This window comes from Trachinotus anak, unplaced genomic scaffold, assembly GCF_046630095.1.
Source record: "Trachinotus anak isolate AG129_WGS33_773 ecotype Australia unplaced genomic scaffold, CSIRO_AGI_Tana_v1 ptg000008l, whole genome shotgun sequence".
In the NCBI taxonomy this organism is placed as follows: Eukaryota; Metazoa; Chordata; class Actinopteri; order Carangiformes; family Carangidae; genus Trachinotus; species Trachinotus anak.
In genome coordinates, this window is record NW_027273859.1 from 25,028,331 (window position 1) to 25,042,161 (window position 13,831).

Below are 13,831 nucleotides of genomic sequence, written 5' to 3' on the forward strand. Positions count from 1 at the left end.
TGAGTGAAGGAGACAATGGTAGAGTTGTAGAAAAGGGGGAAATAAGGTGAGAGAAGGTTAGAGGAGGAACTGGTGACACACTGCCCTCTAAATGTGTGATTTCATGCCGTGTCTGCCTTCTTGTAAACACAAACTACTGCCAATTATTGTACTGTGGGATATATAGGATGCTTTTATAGATGTCATTATCTTCCACTTGATTTGACTTTTATCACACTTAATCCTACCACTATTTATAATCAACATATAAATCCTTAGTTTTAAACTGGTATTGTTTTAAGGTTAAAGGACCTACAGCATGTTTAGCTAGCAGTGCACCAATAACTTAAAACTTTTTAATTTAAACACCTTCTGCATGGGGAAGTTTTTTCAACTGTAGTAGAGAGGGAGGAGAAAAATTTAGTGTTTTTTTTTTTTCAAGTGTTTACCTTTATTCTAATATATTTTTCAATGAATTAGTCTGAAAACAGTCATCCAATCAGAAGAGAGGCTCAGAGGCTCTTCTCTGATTGGCTCAGTGATCTGTTATTGCCAGAGCTCCAGAGAGAAGCCTGAGACAGGAGATGTAAAACTATGTTGAGATGGTTTTTGATGTTTAAAATATATCTTCTCATTGATATCAATCCAATACACAGAAAAGTTTAAAATATGGGACCTTTAAATCTAATTTAAGGACACATTTTTTTTCACTGGCCTTTTAAGCTCACTAACCTTTTAGTCCATTGTCATGTTCATATTTATGTATTTGCTCCTTGTTGTTTCTTGTTTTTGTCAGTGTGTCTATTATGTTTCTGCTTACAGTATGTTTAATATGTTTCCCTTGTGTCTTTACATTTTTTATGCTTTTGTTTTACTGACTTTTATTTTTTTTAATGTATTTTATAGAGAACTTTACTCAGCTCAAGCAGTTGAATCAAAACAAGACACTGCAGCTGACAGGAACACATGCCGATTATTAAAGAGTAACTTCTTATTAGACATTAAGCTAGGGAGGAGACACAACATGTGACCACAAGTTGGCAGCACAAGCAGGTTAATATTCTTTTACTGAGCTAAAGTGACACATAGACTGCACTAATTTGCACTGGAACAAAACATTCGGGCATCAGAAGAATTTGTAAGATGCTATTATCACGTAATTCTACACAGAGGGACCTTCTCCCAGCACGGCATGAATGTAACTTGATGCTACAGATGAATGCTTTGACATTTGATCCTTACTTGATCGTGCACACCTTGAACGTTCGCATACTTACTTGACTGTTATGTGCAGCAGCAGCTTCGCTACCATGGCTATGACAGTCAGTATGAGGAGAGCAGCCAGAGCGTAGATGGTCCACACTGCAGAGAGGGAGCAACACAGTAACAAGACATCAGACATTGTGTCACAGTAATGAAAACAAACTGAAGCAGACTGAAAGGATTAACGAGCAAAGAATTATTCGAGCGCTGCTGGCACACCTGATAGAAGTGCTCAGCCAGTAAATTGTCAAGAAACCGTGATGCATTATCAAAGCACATCTGCTCTCCCCTGGTTGAGAAATGCTCCAGATAGCCCTTTGAGACAGAGCGCTCAGAGTTTGGAAAGAATAATGTTTGAAGGAATAAAAAAAAAAAGGAAAAAAAAGAAGAACAGAACACGTCAGTCCACCCTGCGTAGCTTTGACAAGCGGCCTGATTGTGATCAGCAGGGAGACCCAAAGTAACTTCACTGATGAGTCACTGACAGGAAAAAACAAAGCGTCATGCAGCATTACTTTTATGTGTGATCACAGGAAGCCACTCTGAGCCAGAGCTTCCAGAAAAATCTCAACAGACTAAGATGATTTTAATACTTTCAGAGAAACCAGGTCAGGCTAAATGGGAGCTCTAGTCACGAAACATCCCAGCAGAGGTGGAGAGAGGTGCAGTAGGTGCAGTGTATCATGGGTGTTAACATACTAGCGCTGTGGCCGGTGGTCTCGCCGCGTCCAGCCCACTGACCTGGCATGTTGTGCTCCGGTTTACCGGGGCTGGACGTGATCACGTAAAGGATCTGGGAGGAACGTCCGTTGGAGGTGCTGTTGGATCGCTCGGTGACACCGCTGGCAAGCTGGGGCCCCGCCGTGCTAGAGACGCCCTCTCCTTCATCATTATCATCTCCTTCAGCCTCCATTGTTCTGGTGTCTTGGCTTCTCAGTGCTGGGGAAACAAGAATAAAAACTCATTGACGCAGGTTCGTAGGCAAATGAATGTTGCTGCTTATGCTATCAAGGTGCAGACATTAGATGAGATCAGAATTCTGCTGAACTTTAAAAACCATTATTTTTTCTGCCTTGTAGCACATACAGACCTTTGTTGCTGATCAGTGCTATTGACCCAAACATTATTTGGCAGGTGCGGAGATTTCTGGCTTTTTCTGTTTTGAGGGAAAATTATCTCGAGCCACTGGCATTTCTAAAAACCCCAACCCCTCCCTTACCCTCACATGTGAACATGTGAGTATGCTGCCATTTTCAACTGCTCAGTGACAGATAATGATAATGTTCTTCAGCAACCAGAAGACATTTCAGCTTCAGTGGTAAAAAGCATGTTCCCAAGGAAGAAAGAGGGATTTTAAGTACAGTACTATTACAACAATTACAGAGTCGTAGGATTAATGTTAGGTTAGGCTATATTATTATTGATATGATATTGACTTTAAATATAAGTAGAAAACAGTGGCAGTGCACAGAACTCCAAATCCTGAGTAGGTAACTGTATCTAGTGCACGGTTGTAGATGAGTCAACAAGGTAAAGAAAAAGATGTGTTTGTTGAGCGCCCCACATTAAAATCTGTCTTTGCATAGCTCCAACATCATTTGCATATAGTTATCCATGAACTCACTGAAGCAAACCAACTGCGATTTTGAAATATTCAAGCAACTATATGATTACAGTTCAAGCCCTGAAGAGACAGAACCCTGTTGTTTTTGTGTTTGTTATTTGGATTTTTCTGCTGTGATCTGGAATGAGTTGGAAACATGACACATGCCCAATAACTGGAAATGATGAGCCCAATCTGTCAGATGGTGGCACTGTAATTAAGGACCAAAAATGGTATTTTAGAAAAGCCACACCTCCTCACCATTAGTCCAACCTCCTTTTACACAGAAGTCAAGCTCAGTGTTCCCTAGAAAAAAAACCTCCCACACCAAAATAGCCGTGATGGCTTTTCTGCCATTCTGAATTTTTTTTGGACATTTTCTCATTGACAGGACAGATTGCAACCACATTTTCTGTAGATCATCACTGGATGAAGCTTATCAAAGGTTGTGTAAAGCCTGTTTATATATATATATATATATATATATATATATATAGTTTTCAAGATATTGACCAGCCAACTTCACAATGGCTTGCAGGAAAATGGCCAAAACTCATCAACGGTTTGTCCGATCATCAAAAATCTGGGTTGTGTACTGAAGGATTTTAAGCCCAACCCATGGGGGGCACCACAAATACCAAAAAAGAGTGCAACAAAACCTAATGGAGAGAATTTCACCAGTTTAAGTGTGTGTGCTCTGGGGTCCTAAACATACACACCACGTTTTGTTCAAATCAAATGATCAAATCAAATGAAGCGGGAGCAAATGGTGGAACATTGAGTACACAATTACTGAAATGCTGCAGGCTTTGTGATGATGAAGTGTGTGATTGGTCCCACACCTTTAAACAGAATTAAAATAGCTGAAGTGACTTTGTTTGGCCTTGTCAAACCTGAAATCCACCTGTTGCTGCTTAGGGCTTTGAAATGTATAACCCATTTCTCAGTCTTAGTAGTGAAAGTACAGCGTCCATCTTCTTACTAATATTGTTGACATTACGGTACTTCAGCCACATTGCCCAGCCCTAATTAGAATACCGCTGCAGTTCTCTGCAATGTGACACGTCACCTCCTCAAAATGTGACTATTTCTAGGTATTATAATCTTTCATAGCTCTCGGGAGAGGAGTGATGAGTGGTGCATCCTGTGCCAGAGACACAGAAGAGGAAAAGCAGTGCCATGTTGTTGTAGTTTCTTCAAATCGAGAACATAGATCCCTTAAAGCCCCTTTAATCATTCCTTAGGGTAAACAGGGCTGTTGGAGCAAGCGCACAGTCTTAGGATATATCGTTTTGATTGTGCTGTTGAAAGTATTTTCAGCAGAGTCACGAGTGACGATTTAATACTAACTGCATTTGTGGAGAAACAGATCGGCTCTGCAAAAACACTCAAGCATGTTGTAAATGTGGGTGCTGAGAGCTTTTATGTCAGCTCCAGACATGATTCAAAAAGTGTTTGCAATAAATTCTGTTTGTTTTAACCTGCTTACAGCACCAGATGGGCAGAGTTTGAATCATAAAAAAACAGTGCCAGAGAGCATGGACTATTTCAACTCATTTATGTGTTCCCAGGGGAAAGCAATATCCTAAATAAGTTCGCCTCTGCCTTTCATTTACTTCTCCTAAACATAGATGTGATTTATTTAAAATCACTGTGATTTTGAGAATTTTCTTCTTCTACTTCTAAATGCTGCTTCTGAGAAACAAAGTGTGGAATGTCTCACGTAGATTTTTATGTGTCATACTTGACTGTCATTGTTTTTTCTTCATTTGCACCAAGGATTAGTAAAGAGTCACATCACAGAAATCATCCGCTAGTAAGACATCATATTTTTCTTACTTTCCTCAAACACATTTCACAAGGAATGGATGGAGATGTTTACACTTATGTCTCCATTTGTTGCTCTGGGGATGAAGAAGAAATATTTAAAGGTCCCATATTGTATAAAGTGAGGTTTCCACATTTTTTGATTATAAAGCAGATCTAGGTTCTATGTTAATTCTGTGAAAGTATCAAAGTGCTCAGTTCAGAGAAATGCACACAGCGTGCATTCATAAACTGAGCCTTAAAACGAGCCTTCAGGACTTCTATAACTTTGTGATGTCATAATAAAGTGGTCACAACTCTCAGCCATGCCCAAAGTCCGGCCCACCTGGACCCACCACCCAACCTTGCAGGATTTGGTTTCTCTGGGTGTTTACCTACAATCTGCTATAGTTTTATTCAATCACTCAGATAACAGTCAGCCAATGAGAAGAGAGGCTCAGAGGCTCTTCTCCGATTGGCTCACCTGTTGCTGCTAGAACTCCAGAGAGAAGCGTGAGAAAGATTTAAAACTACATTTACTTGGTTTCTAAATCTTATCTTATTACAGATGTCAATATCGCACATAAAACACCAGAGAGGACTAAAATATGGGGCCTTTAAATAATTACCTAAAAGTGTATTTTATAGCCATCGCTGGATTTACTCCAAAAAACTGGCAGTGTATCTAGAATTACCAGAAAATGAAGATTTGTCCAAAAACTACCACTGTCAACATGCTGTTTGATGACCAATACAATCTACTGGACATGTCTCTACCTTACTTTGTCTATCTTTTACCGATTATGAGTTCTCTCAGTTCTTTAGTACAATTTGCTCTTGCATCTTTTTGTACAGTTCTTAAAAGTAATCTTAGCTGGGAACGTTCAGTGCCATTTAGGAGAACTCCAAGTGGTAAAATACTTTATGTATACTCCATCCATCTTGTGCGCCCCCCTCCCCCCAGAACTACCCAGAACTACTTCCAAATACTATTTGCTCCAGGCCTGTTCCACTCTTCCATGAATGGTGGTTTTGATGTTTTATTTTCACATAATAGCTCAACCTGACTGTGATGTTCCCAGAACTTCCCACATGTTCCCCATTTCATTTGCAAACACCATACCAACAAACCCAGCTGAACCTCAGCTAAAGCGCTCTGCCATCGTCATCTGAGAGTGCTTATTCTGACATGACTGTTTCGACTGCTCGTCCCGCCATCGAAGCGATATTAGATGCATTTAGCAGTTACGATGCTCAGCCTGATTGTTGTCTCTCTTTCGGCGTCTGTCTTTCTCTCTCTTCTCTCTTGTATTTTTCCTCTCTGTCTTTCTGTATACAAACCTGTTTCTTCAGGAGGTGACCTTTTCCCACAGATTTCATTTCTCGCCTACACAACACCTCGCGAAACAAAAGAACCGAAACGTGAACAGACAGGATTGTGCCTGGCCAGGGGTCACAGGATTTGGACCTTCTGATATTGTTTTTACTGTAACACCAGCGTGTAAGAAAAATGACACAGGATTACAAATGGAGGCAGAGAGGGAGGAGTAGCGACAGATTGCCTCTCTCTGGGAGCTTGAATGTCACCTACACTGAATTAAATCAGAGTGTGCTTCGCTCATGTCTCCAGAAATTAATCTATTAAATCATTCTCGGTGCATTCACAATATTATTCACACGGCGGATCGTTGTGAGAGAAACAACAGAGGACAGCATTTCTTTCTCCATGTTAGTCTTTACACATTTTATACCTCAGTCTGGAGAGAGGAAATAATTTGCAGGGAGGTCTTCAACTTTCTGTGCACGACAGCTCCTCGGCTATACATCTGCTCTCCAGTGAAAGCATGATATCTGAAGGTGTGATGCAAAGTATAGTATCTCACTATTTTGTATGTAGGAGGCATAAAAACTCTCTGTGCAGTTCACCAAGGAACACACTTTGGAGAAGCGAAGCAGTCTGCTGCGGCTTGATAAGAGAGTCAGTTCCTAGAAAAACAAAACGTTATTTAAATATGCAGTATCAGGCAGTGGCTGTGAGACATTGACTAGCAAATGAGAAGAGAAAAGGGCCTGCCGATGGCGTGACAACTGCCTCACAGGGTGAACAAGCGCCTACTTAAGCAGGGCTGCTCTGAAAAACTCCATCAAGGAGACAGAAACCCAGCACACACCTGATCCTGCAAATGTGGCACGCTTGGTGGGCTTGAGGGCGTTCTGTGCTTCAGATAAGTTGCTAGAACTGGGTAGTGATATTGAGTGATACACTGCCATAGGCTTTTACCAAACCATTCTTCTTCCAAAGCACAAGAAATGCCGCAAAAGCTGGTGAATTCCCACCTTGGTAAAGCAGAGCGAATCCCTGGGCCTGGTTGGTACGGTCTGAGTAGAAGTAGAGAATGACAAAGTCGCCCGTGATGTTCACCAGCTCCCGTGGCGGGCTGCGCCAGTCAAAGCGCGCCACCACCTGGTTGGTGTAGCCGTCCAGTAGCTCCACCATGTCTGTCTGATCGGAGATGTCAAAGAAGGTGAAGTTGAAGAGGATGGAGGAGGATCCGGGGACCTGGATAGTCCAGTAGCAAACACGGCCGGCGCTGTACTTGTCGGGGAAGTCGGGGGAGTAGATCACTTCTGATGGAGAGCTGTAGTTCCCACCGCAGGCCCCAACTCGGGCTGAAGGAGAGGACACATAAAAGAGAAGAGGAGAAAGTGATGTTTTCTATCAAAGCACAGGAGCCGTTGTAGTTGTAAATATTGTTCAGTCTAGGAACTGATCGTTGGTTTGTATTTGGTCTCATGAGCACCTTGGGAACAGACATCATGTTACATGATTTCCTGCTACTGACTCTGGAGATGCACCAATCTGATACAACAGCTGATATCGGTCCTGGTTCTGACTTTATGAAATAAATCTGGTATGAGCCGTGGTGTGACTGATTCACATTAAAGACTGTCTCTTTGGTCACAGCTGGCTGGCAGCCGGCGGTTTTTCGCAACATCGAACCAATTTTTATCTTAACATGAAAATGGCTGCAAAGAGCTCCATGCAGAGAGAAATACAGCCTCTAAACTTTAAAAAAGAAATATGGGATCAGTACTCATTATCAGCAAATACCTTGATATAAAGTGTAAGAATTGGTACTGGGAGAGAAAAAGTCAGATTAATTTCAAAGTTTGTTCAAAACATCAGTTAGAGAATCTCAAAATGAAAAGCTTTAGTTCAGTGCAGTTTTACACCCAACATGTATTTAATATATAAAAAAGGGAGCTGTGTGGAGCTCAGCAGGTCTGATCACAGCTGTGGGTGAGAGGAGGAGTGTAAGTGAAAAGAAATTTTCAAAAGCAGTGACAGAGCTGCTCCCACCACAGGTTTACAAAACCTGCAGACACTGACACTAAAACCAGAAGGTGTTATTATCTCATATTACTTTGGAAAGATTCATTTCAAATCACAGCCAAGGTGTGAAAAGATCAAACCAAGAGTGACGCTCGACAACACTCACTGTCGAAGATGATGACCCAGCCGTCTCCGCCGCAGGGCTGGGTGTGGTCACCGAAGCAAACGTGGTTACACTCCATGCTGGGCGACTCGCCGTGGTCACGCAGGTCCTCCTCGTTGCCACAGAAACAGGCATATCCTGACTCCATACCGGCAAGCTGCAAAACACAAAAGGAGTTATGCAAATCGTTGCATCAGCAAAAGCCGAGGAAAGTGCAGAGGGAGAGACACATGAAAAGGACACTTTTTCCTTAAAATCACACATGATTACATAACAACTTTGCATAGAAATAAAAGAAGTTTGCAAATACACAATACATTCAAATTAAAGCAGCTTTATAGATTGTGTTTCTCATACGAGCTTTATGTGACACTGTGTTAACACAACACATAGCTCCTCCTTTCTTTGAAATTGAAGTGACTCGAGTCTAAAGTGCCCTAATTGCTCTCCCTCTCATGATTACAAGATGCTGTAATCTGAGTCTGGATAACCACAACCTCTCAGCTGATTAGAGGCCTCCCTTCAGACACACAGCTGCACACAGGGTGCAGAGAGTAAACCTTACAGAAATAGCACCTATCCATCTTTCAAGTCCCAACTGTTAGTAAACTGTTCCTGAAAGTGTTGCAGTGCAACGTGAAAAACCTTCACGAATCCTGACCTCGCCACCACGGCTGGCTGCTTGTTCTCAAAAGAACTACTGTCCTTCGTTCAAAAGGACGCCATTGTCCAATTTTCAGGCCCTAAAAGAATTCACACTACTGAAGGTACTGCATCACTTCCCACTCTGCGTCTTTTCTCATGGAATAGGAATTTGTGGAGCCTCCGCTCTCGCCAAGATGTATCAAGCTATGTCCTTGTTGCATTATTCTATCTGATGAAGTAATGTTTGAGAACACCAATGCGAATACTTCTGGTGGAGCAAACAAGCGATGGATTGCTGTCTCGCTCATTAGGCATGCTCTTTGTCAAAAAGCCACACGGGATCCATACTTCCAAGCGCTGACGTTTCACATGCGCATTAAGGCCGGTGACGGTCCAAGGGTACAGGCAGACGAAGCCAATCTGCCACCACATCCTGCAACATCTGCTGAATTGAGAGGGGAGTTGGGGAGGGAGGGGAGGGGGCTGTCAGTACCTGTCAGGGCAGACGGAGCTGAAGCAGGTCTGCCGAGACCGAAAATGAACACCTGGCACTGTTTGTAGCTGCAACAATGGCATGCCAGATACAGAGATGACAAAAACGCACTGAAAAGGAGGTGGTGCCCACCAGGCTAATGACCGTTCATTTCCAGCTGTCAGCCTTGATTGCTGTGATGATTTGTCATCCGCTGGTTGGTTTGAAACATGGAGTTTGATGGCTGAATAAAGAGGGTATAGAGCGCTCTTGGCATCATGGCGATAATTGTCAGGAAACTGCCCATAAATGCGGATCATTTACATAAAAGCTCGACTGTTGCAAGAGCCAGCTCATGTCCGTTTTTTGAAATGAGACGGGCAATTGAGTGGATGTTTTTTCATGGAATGAGAGGAGACATTTGAACATCTGAGGACACGCAGCCTACATTTGAATGTTTTCTCCTACAGAAACTGCCAGCTTTAATCTGATGTACTAAAATATAATGCCAAACATCTCTTGCGTTACCGGTTTTCTTTTGATTTTATACACTTCTACTTTGATTTCAAACCTTACCTTGTATCTCTGCTTCCTGCAGAAGCTGATACAGTTTTGGATGGTGAGTTTGTTGGAGGTCTCACTGGTGCCCGACAGGGTGGGGGGGTCCCCGCTGTCTTTGAAGCAGCCCAAATTCCCGGGCACTGCAGAGAGACAAGAAGAGGGTGGAAAAAACGATCAGATGCAATCTGTATCACACACTGACTGATAGCATTTCCTGTACAAATATCATGGGGTATTTTTTTTTTCATTTACATTGATACACCCAGCTTTCCTGCTGGATCCATTGCAGGGTTTCAGTCCCAAGTGGTGTTGGAGTTTGAGCACAGCATTTCTTTGAGTCGTGACTCCCTCTAAGTTTTACAATCACGTTTCTGATTAACATTTTGCCTCATTCATTTGCCCCCAAAAGACCAATCTGTGGTGACACACTCCACAAATATTCGGTCCCGTGTTTGACTCTTCTGGTGTGACTTTCCAACAGGCAAGCCAACAATTTGGCCTCTGGAGAAAAGAGAGGAGGAGGAGGAGGGAGGGAGGGATGAAGGGGTGAAGGGGACAGGGATGTTTGAGTCATTGTGAGAGAGAGAGCTGGAATTTAGAAAATGCACTACGTCAGATGTGAGAGTGAGCTGCATCAGATTAGAGATATTGTTTGTGTGTGTGTGTGTGTGTGTGTGTGTGTGTGTGTGTGTGTGTTTGTGTTTGTGGTGACAGATGGAATGCTGTCTGATGTGCCAGGAAATGTAAATTATTGTTATGTAGGCCATGTCTAACAGCTCAGGTGTACATTAAACACAGGTTCAGTTGGCTCCCATTGGAGCACAAAGTGTGATACTGATGCACAAGTAAAAATTCAAGCCGGTTACCTGAGACTTCGGCCAAACTTTCGTAAAAGTTTGCAAGCAGCAACGACATACCTTCAATTTTCACTTAACTTTTTAAACGCTCTTGGTTTTGACCGCTGTCGCAGCTTATCACATTAACATTAAGATGTGAGCCTTGGGGATGTTTGACACAAATAGGCCAACAATCACAGCTGAATCACAGACCAGACAGATAGACGGGGGACGGATGCTGACACCTTTCCAGATCACATACAAGTCAGACAAATCAGCCCGCCTCCCTTAAGCCGCCGTGTATTTGTCAAAACCCAGCGCAGTGAATTAAACGCGGAAACATCAAACCCTTCAAGGTCTTTATATTCAATGTAATAGCTCAGGAAGTGCCAGCAAAGCCTCAAGCGGTCTATAGCACCACTTGTGATTTGTTTGTCATTGCAATTCCAACAGGCTTACGCTTGTTTCGCATCCATGGTCTAGGCTGAAACGAATTTGACAAACAGAAGTAAAGTAAAATCTGGAAATGCAGATTGTGCATTTACCCCCCTTCCCCAGTTGGTCTGAACACCAATTGGAATTGGTGTCATTCATCCACAGGGTATAAAAAGAGTTCATTAGGGAAGAGACAAGAGCAAAGACTGTGTTCAAAATAGCAGTCACTGCTGCTCAGAGACACGACGAGGACGCAAAAATCTAAAGCATGTGACAATACAAACTGTTCTTGTTCTATGGCAAGCATCTGCTGTTTCCAAATTGAACAGCAAATTAAATGAGGTACAAACTATCTTTAATACAGAGCTCAGAGTGAGATTGATGCTTCCTGGCTGAAAATCTAATTTCTTCCTTTATTCCAATCTGGAAATTTTGGAGCTGGACCACAAGAGAAAGAGGTCAAATCTGATGGCTTGGTTTCACACTGAAAATAAAAGGAAAACATTGGTTGAATTTAGAACTTAAAGTAATAAAACATGGTGAATTTCATTGGGCAGGCTCGACAGGAGAGTTACTAGTGTTGGTGTTGGGTTATTTAGCTAAATACAAACATTCAGCAAAGAACTCAGCAATGCAGTTTGAATCTGTAAAAGGCTTTTCCTTCTGACAGCTTCCTACCATCAAGCTAAGGACATTTAAAAAAATTACTTGAGTTATCTATCACACAGGACCACGTCCTGTCTGTCTGAGTGTGTTGTTTGTGGATGCTGCAGAGTCTGACAACAAGCTCAGAATCTGTGCAGCAGCTTGTCCCCTGACTCTGTGTACCAACACTGTCCTAGAACTGCGTATCTCTGGAGCTTCTCGGCTGCTGTGTGACTTTTCTTCTCAAACATTTAAATGTTGAAAGCTGCCTGCTCGTCTGATGATGGCAAGTTCCACTGGCGAACGACTGGCATCCGGTTGTTGATGGTAAGAAACAGAAAAACACTCGATCCACTTTCACAAGCCTGTCGTAGTAGAAGGAGGAGCATCACTCAAAAACTGCCTTCGTGAACTGGAGTAACCTCGATAAAGACCACACACGCGCATTGTTTTTGGGATGCCAGCTGTTGCCAACGTTAACTTCCTGGCTGGCATGAAAGCTCCTTTACACATGTTACAGATTCTTTCTGTTTATGCAAAAGTGAGACACAAAGGCTTTTGGGGTGAACGTGCGACATGTTTTAGATTCCACGCAAATTATCCACAAGAATGTCCACCACTGACTGGAAAAGAGAAGGTGGGGAGAAGGGGAAATGTGGTGAAAACTGGCTGGCAGAGAGAGGGCCCCTCCCGAGTTTCACCCACGTTTGCTGACCGTTAAGTGACCGGCGAGTTGCTGGCTGCAGCCATGATCTGCTCCGTGCGAAACTGTTTGACAGATGACTCAACACTTGAAGACAAAGTCCTTTGTCTCCCCCAGACCAGCAATAAATCATGAGGAATATTCCCGTCTTTTGCCGCAATCATGCCTGAGCTTCATAAGTGGATTAACTGGTTGTTTGAAACATTTAGCAGGACTCCACGACGCACATCTGCAGACTTGAGGGCTGGATTATGTGACAGGCTGGAGGCAAACATGACAGTAATAATAATGTTCAAGGCGCTTCATACTTTTGGGGTGAGACAGGGCAGTGCTAAAACAGCAGTTTCTGTCACTGTTTAAGTATACGCTGGATTAATCCCAGTGAAGTGTGCGGGAGGGGAGAAGAGAAGAGAGATAAACACCTGGTTGGGAACCAGCAACCTCCCTCCGAGCAAGGCAGGCAGGTACCACTTCAATGGGGCTTTTGAAAAGCAAAGGAGAAAATGCTACTGCGGGGCTCAGCAGCCAGATTAAAGGCAGCAGTGCTCTTTTTTCACTTTGCTTTGACAAGAAGATTGCAGACTACAGTCAGTTTATCTGTCTTTGTCCTTCTCTCGTCCCAGGGGCTGTGAAGCGCTGGCAGAGGGGCAGCAGGTGGTGGGATCGTATCGCGCCAAATCGTTGGAGGTTTGTACGGAACTGGAGACAGAGAGCGGCTCTGAAATGCATCTGCCCTTCATGCACAGCATTTATCCCCCCCCAAAAAAAAGAAAAAGAAAAAAGTGTTCAATTGTTCTTGCATGAAAACTTCTGAGCAAAGCACTGTTCCTTAAAAACATCTGCTCTGCAGGCGCAACAAGTGCAAATATCTCCTTGTACAATAAAAGAAAAAAAAAACAACACACAAACACATTTAACACACTTCAAAGCTGTCGGTGGAATTTAGATTTTAATGAGCCAGAGGGGAGAAATGGAGGAAACACAAGGTGCATAAATGCTCCAGTCAGCCCAGACCAGACCTCTGAAAACCTCAGGGGATCACAGCGGGAGGGGAGACTCCCACAAAGTTAAAAAAAAACCCAACAAAAAACAGATACAGCTAAACAAGGCTCGACTGCAGCCAGACTCATCACAACCTGGCAGCCAGCCGCTGCAGCTCGGAAAAGAGCAGTTAGTTAGCATTCCCACAATGCAACGCAGCGCGAGGCAGACAGGAGGCGGCAGGCAAAACAACAAAGTACATGTCTGTCTAGCGGCGAACAGGAGACACCTCTGTCGACGCAGCAGACACAACACAACAACGCCGACCCAAAACACATCAGCGAGAGGGAGAGAAGAACAATACACAGGGATCTCGCAAACAACATCAAACATGTGCAGCAGGCT

General features: G+C 43.1%; 1 protein-coding gene across 3 annotated transcripts in view; it reads right to left on the reverse strand.

Moving 5' to 3' along the window:
- Window positions 1-13,831, reverse strand: part of kremen1 (kringle containing transmembrane protein 1) — a 60,781-nt gene that overhangs the window by 2,454 nt on the left and 44,496 nt on the right. For 2 of the 3 annotated variants that reach the window (XM_071483739.1, XM_071483738.1), the window contains exons 4-8: window positions 9,842-9,966; window positions 8,152-8,305; window positions 6,989-7,321; window positions 1,942-2,181; window positions 1,257-1,341 (exon numbers count right to left, since the gene is read on the reverse strand). In XM_071483739.1, coding sequence (XP_071339840.1) covers window positions 1,257-1,341; window positions 1,942-2,181; window positions 6,989-7,321; window positions 8,152-8,305; window positions 9,842-9,966 — 937 coding nt within the window. The remainder of the gene's footprint in view (window positions 1-1,256; window positions 1,342-1,941; window positions 2,182-6,988; window positions 7,322-8,151; window positions 8,306-9,841; window positions 9,967-13,831) is intronic. The other variant, XM_071483740.1, reaches the window with a different exon arrangement.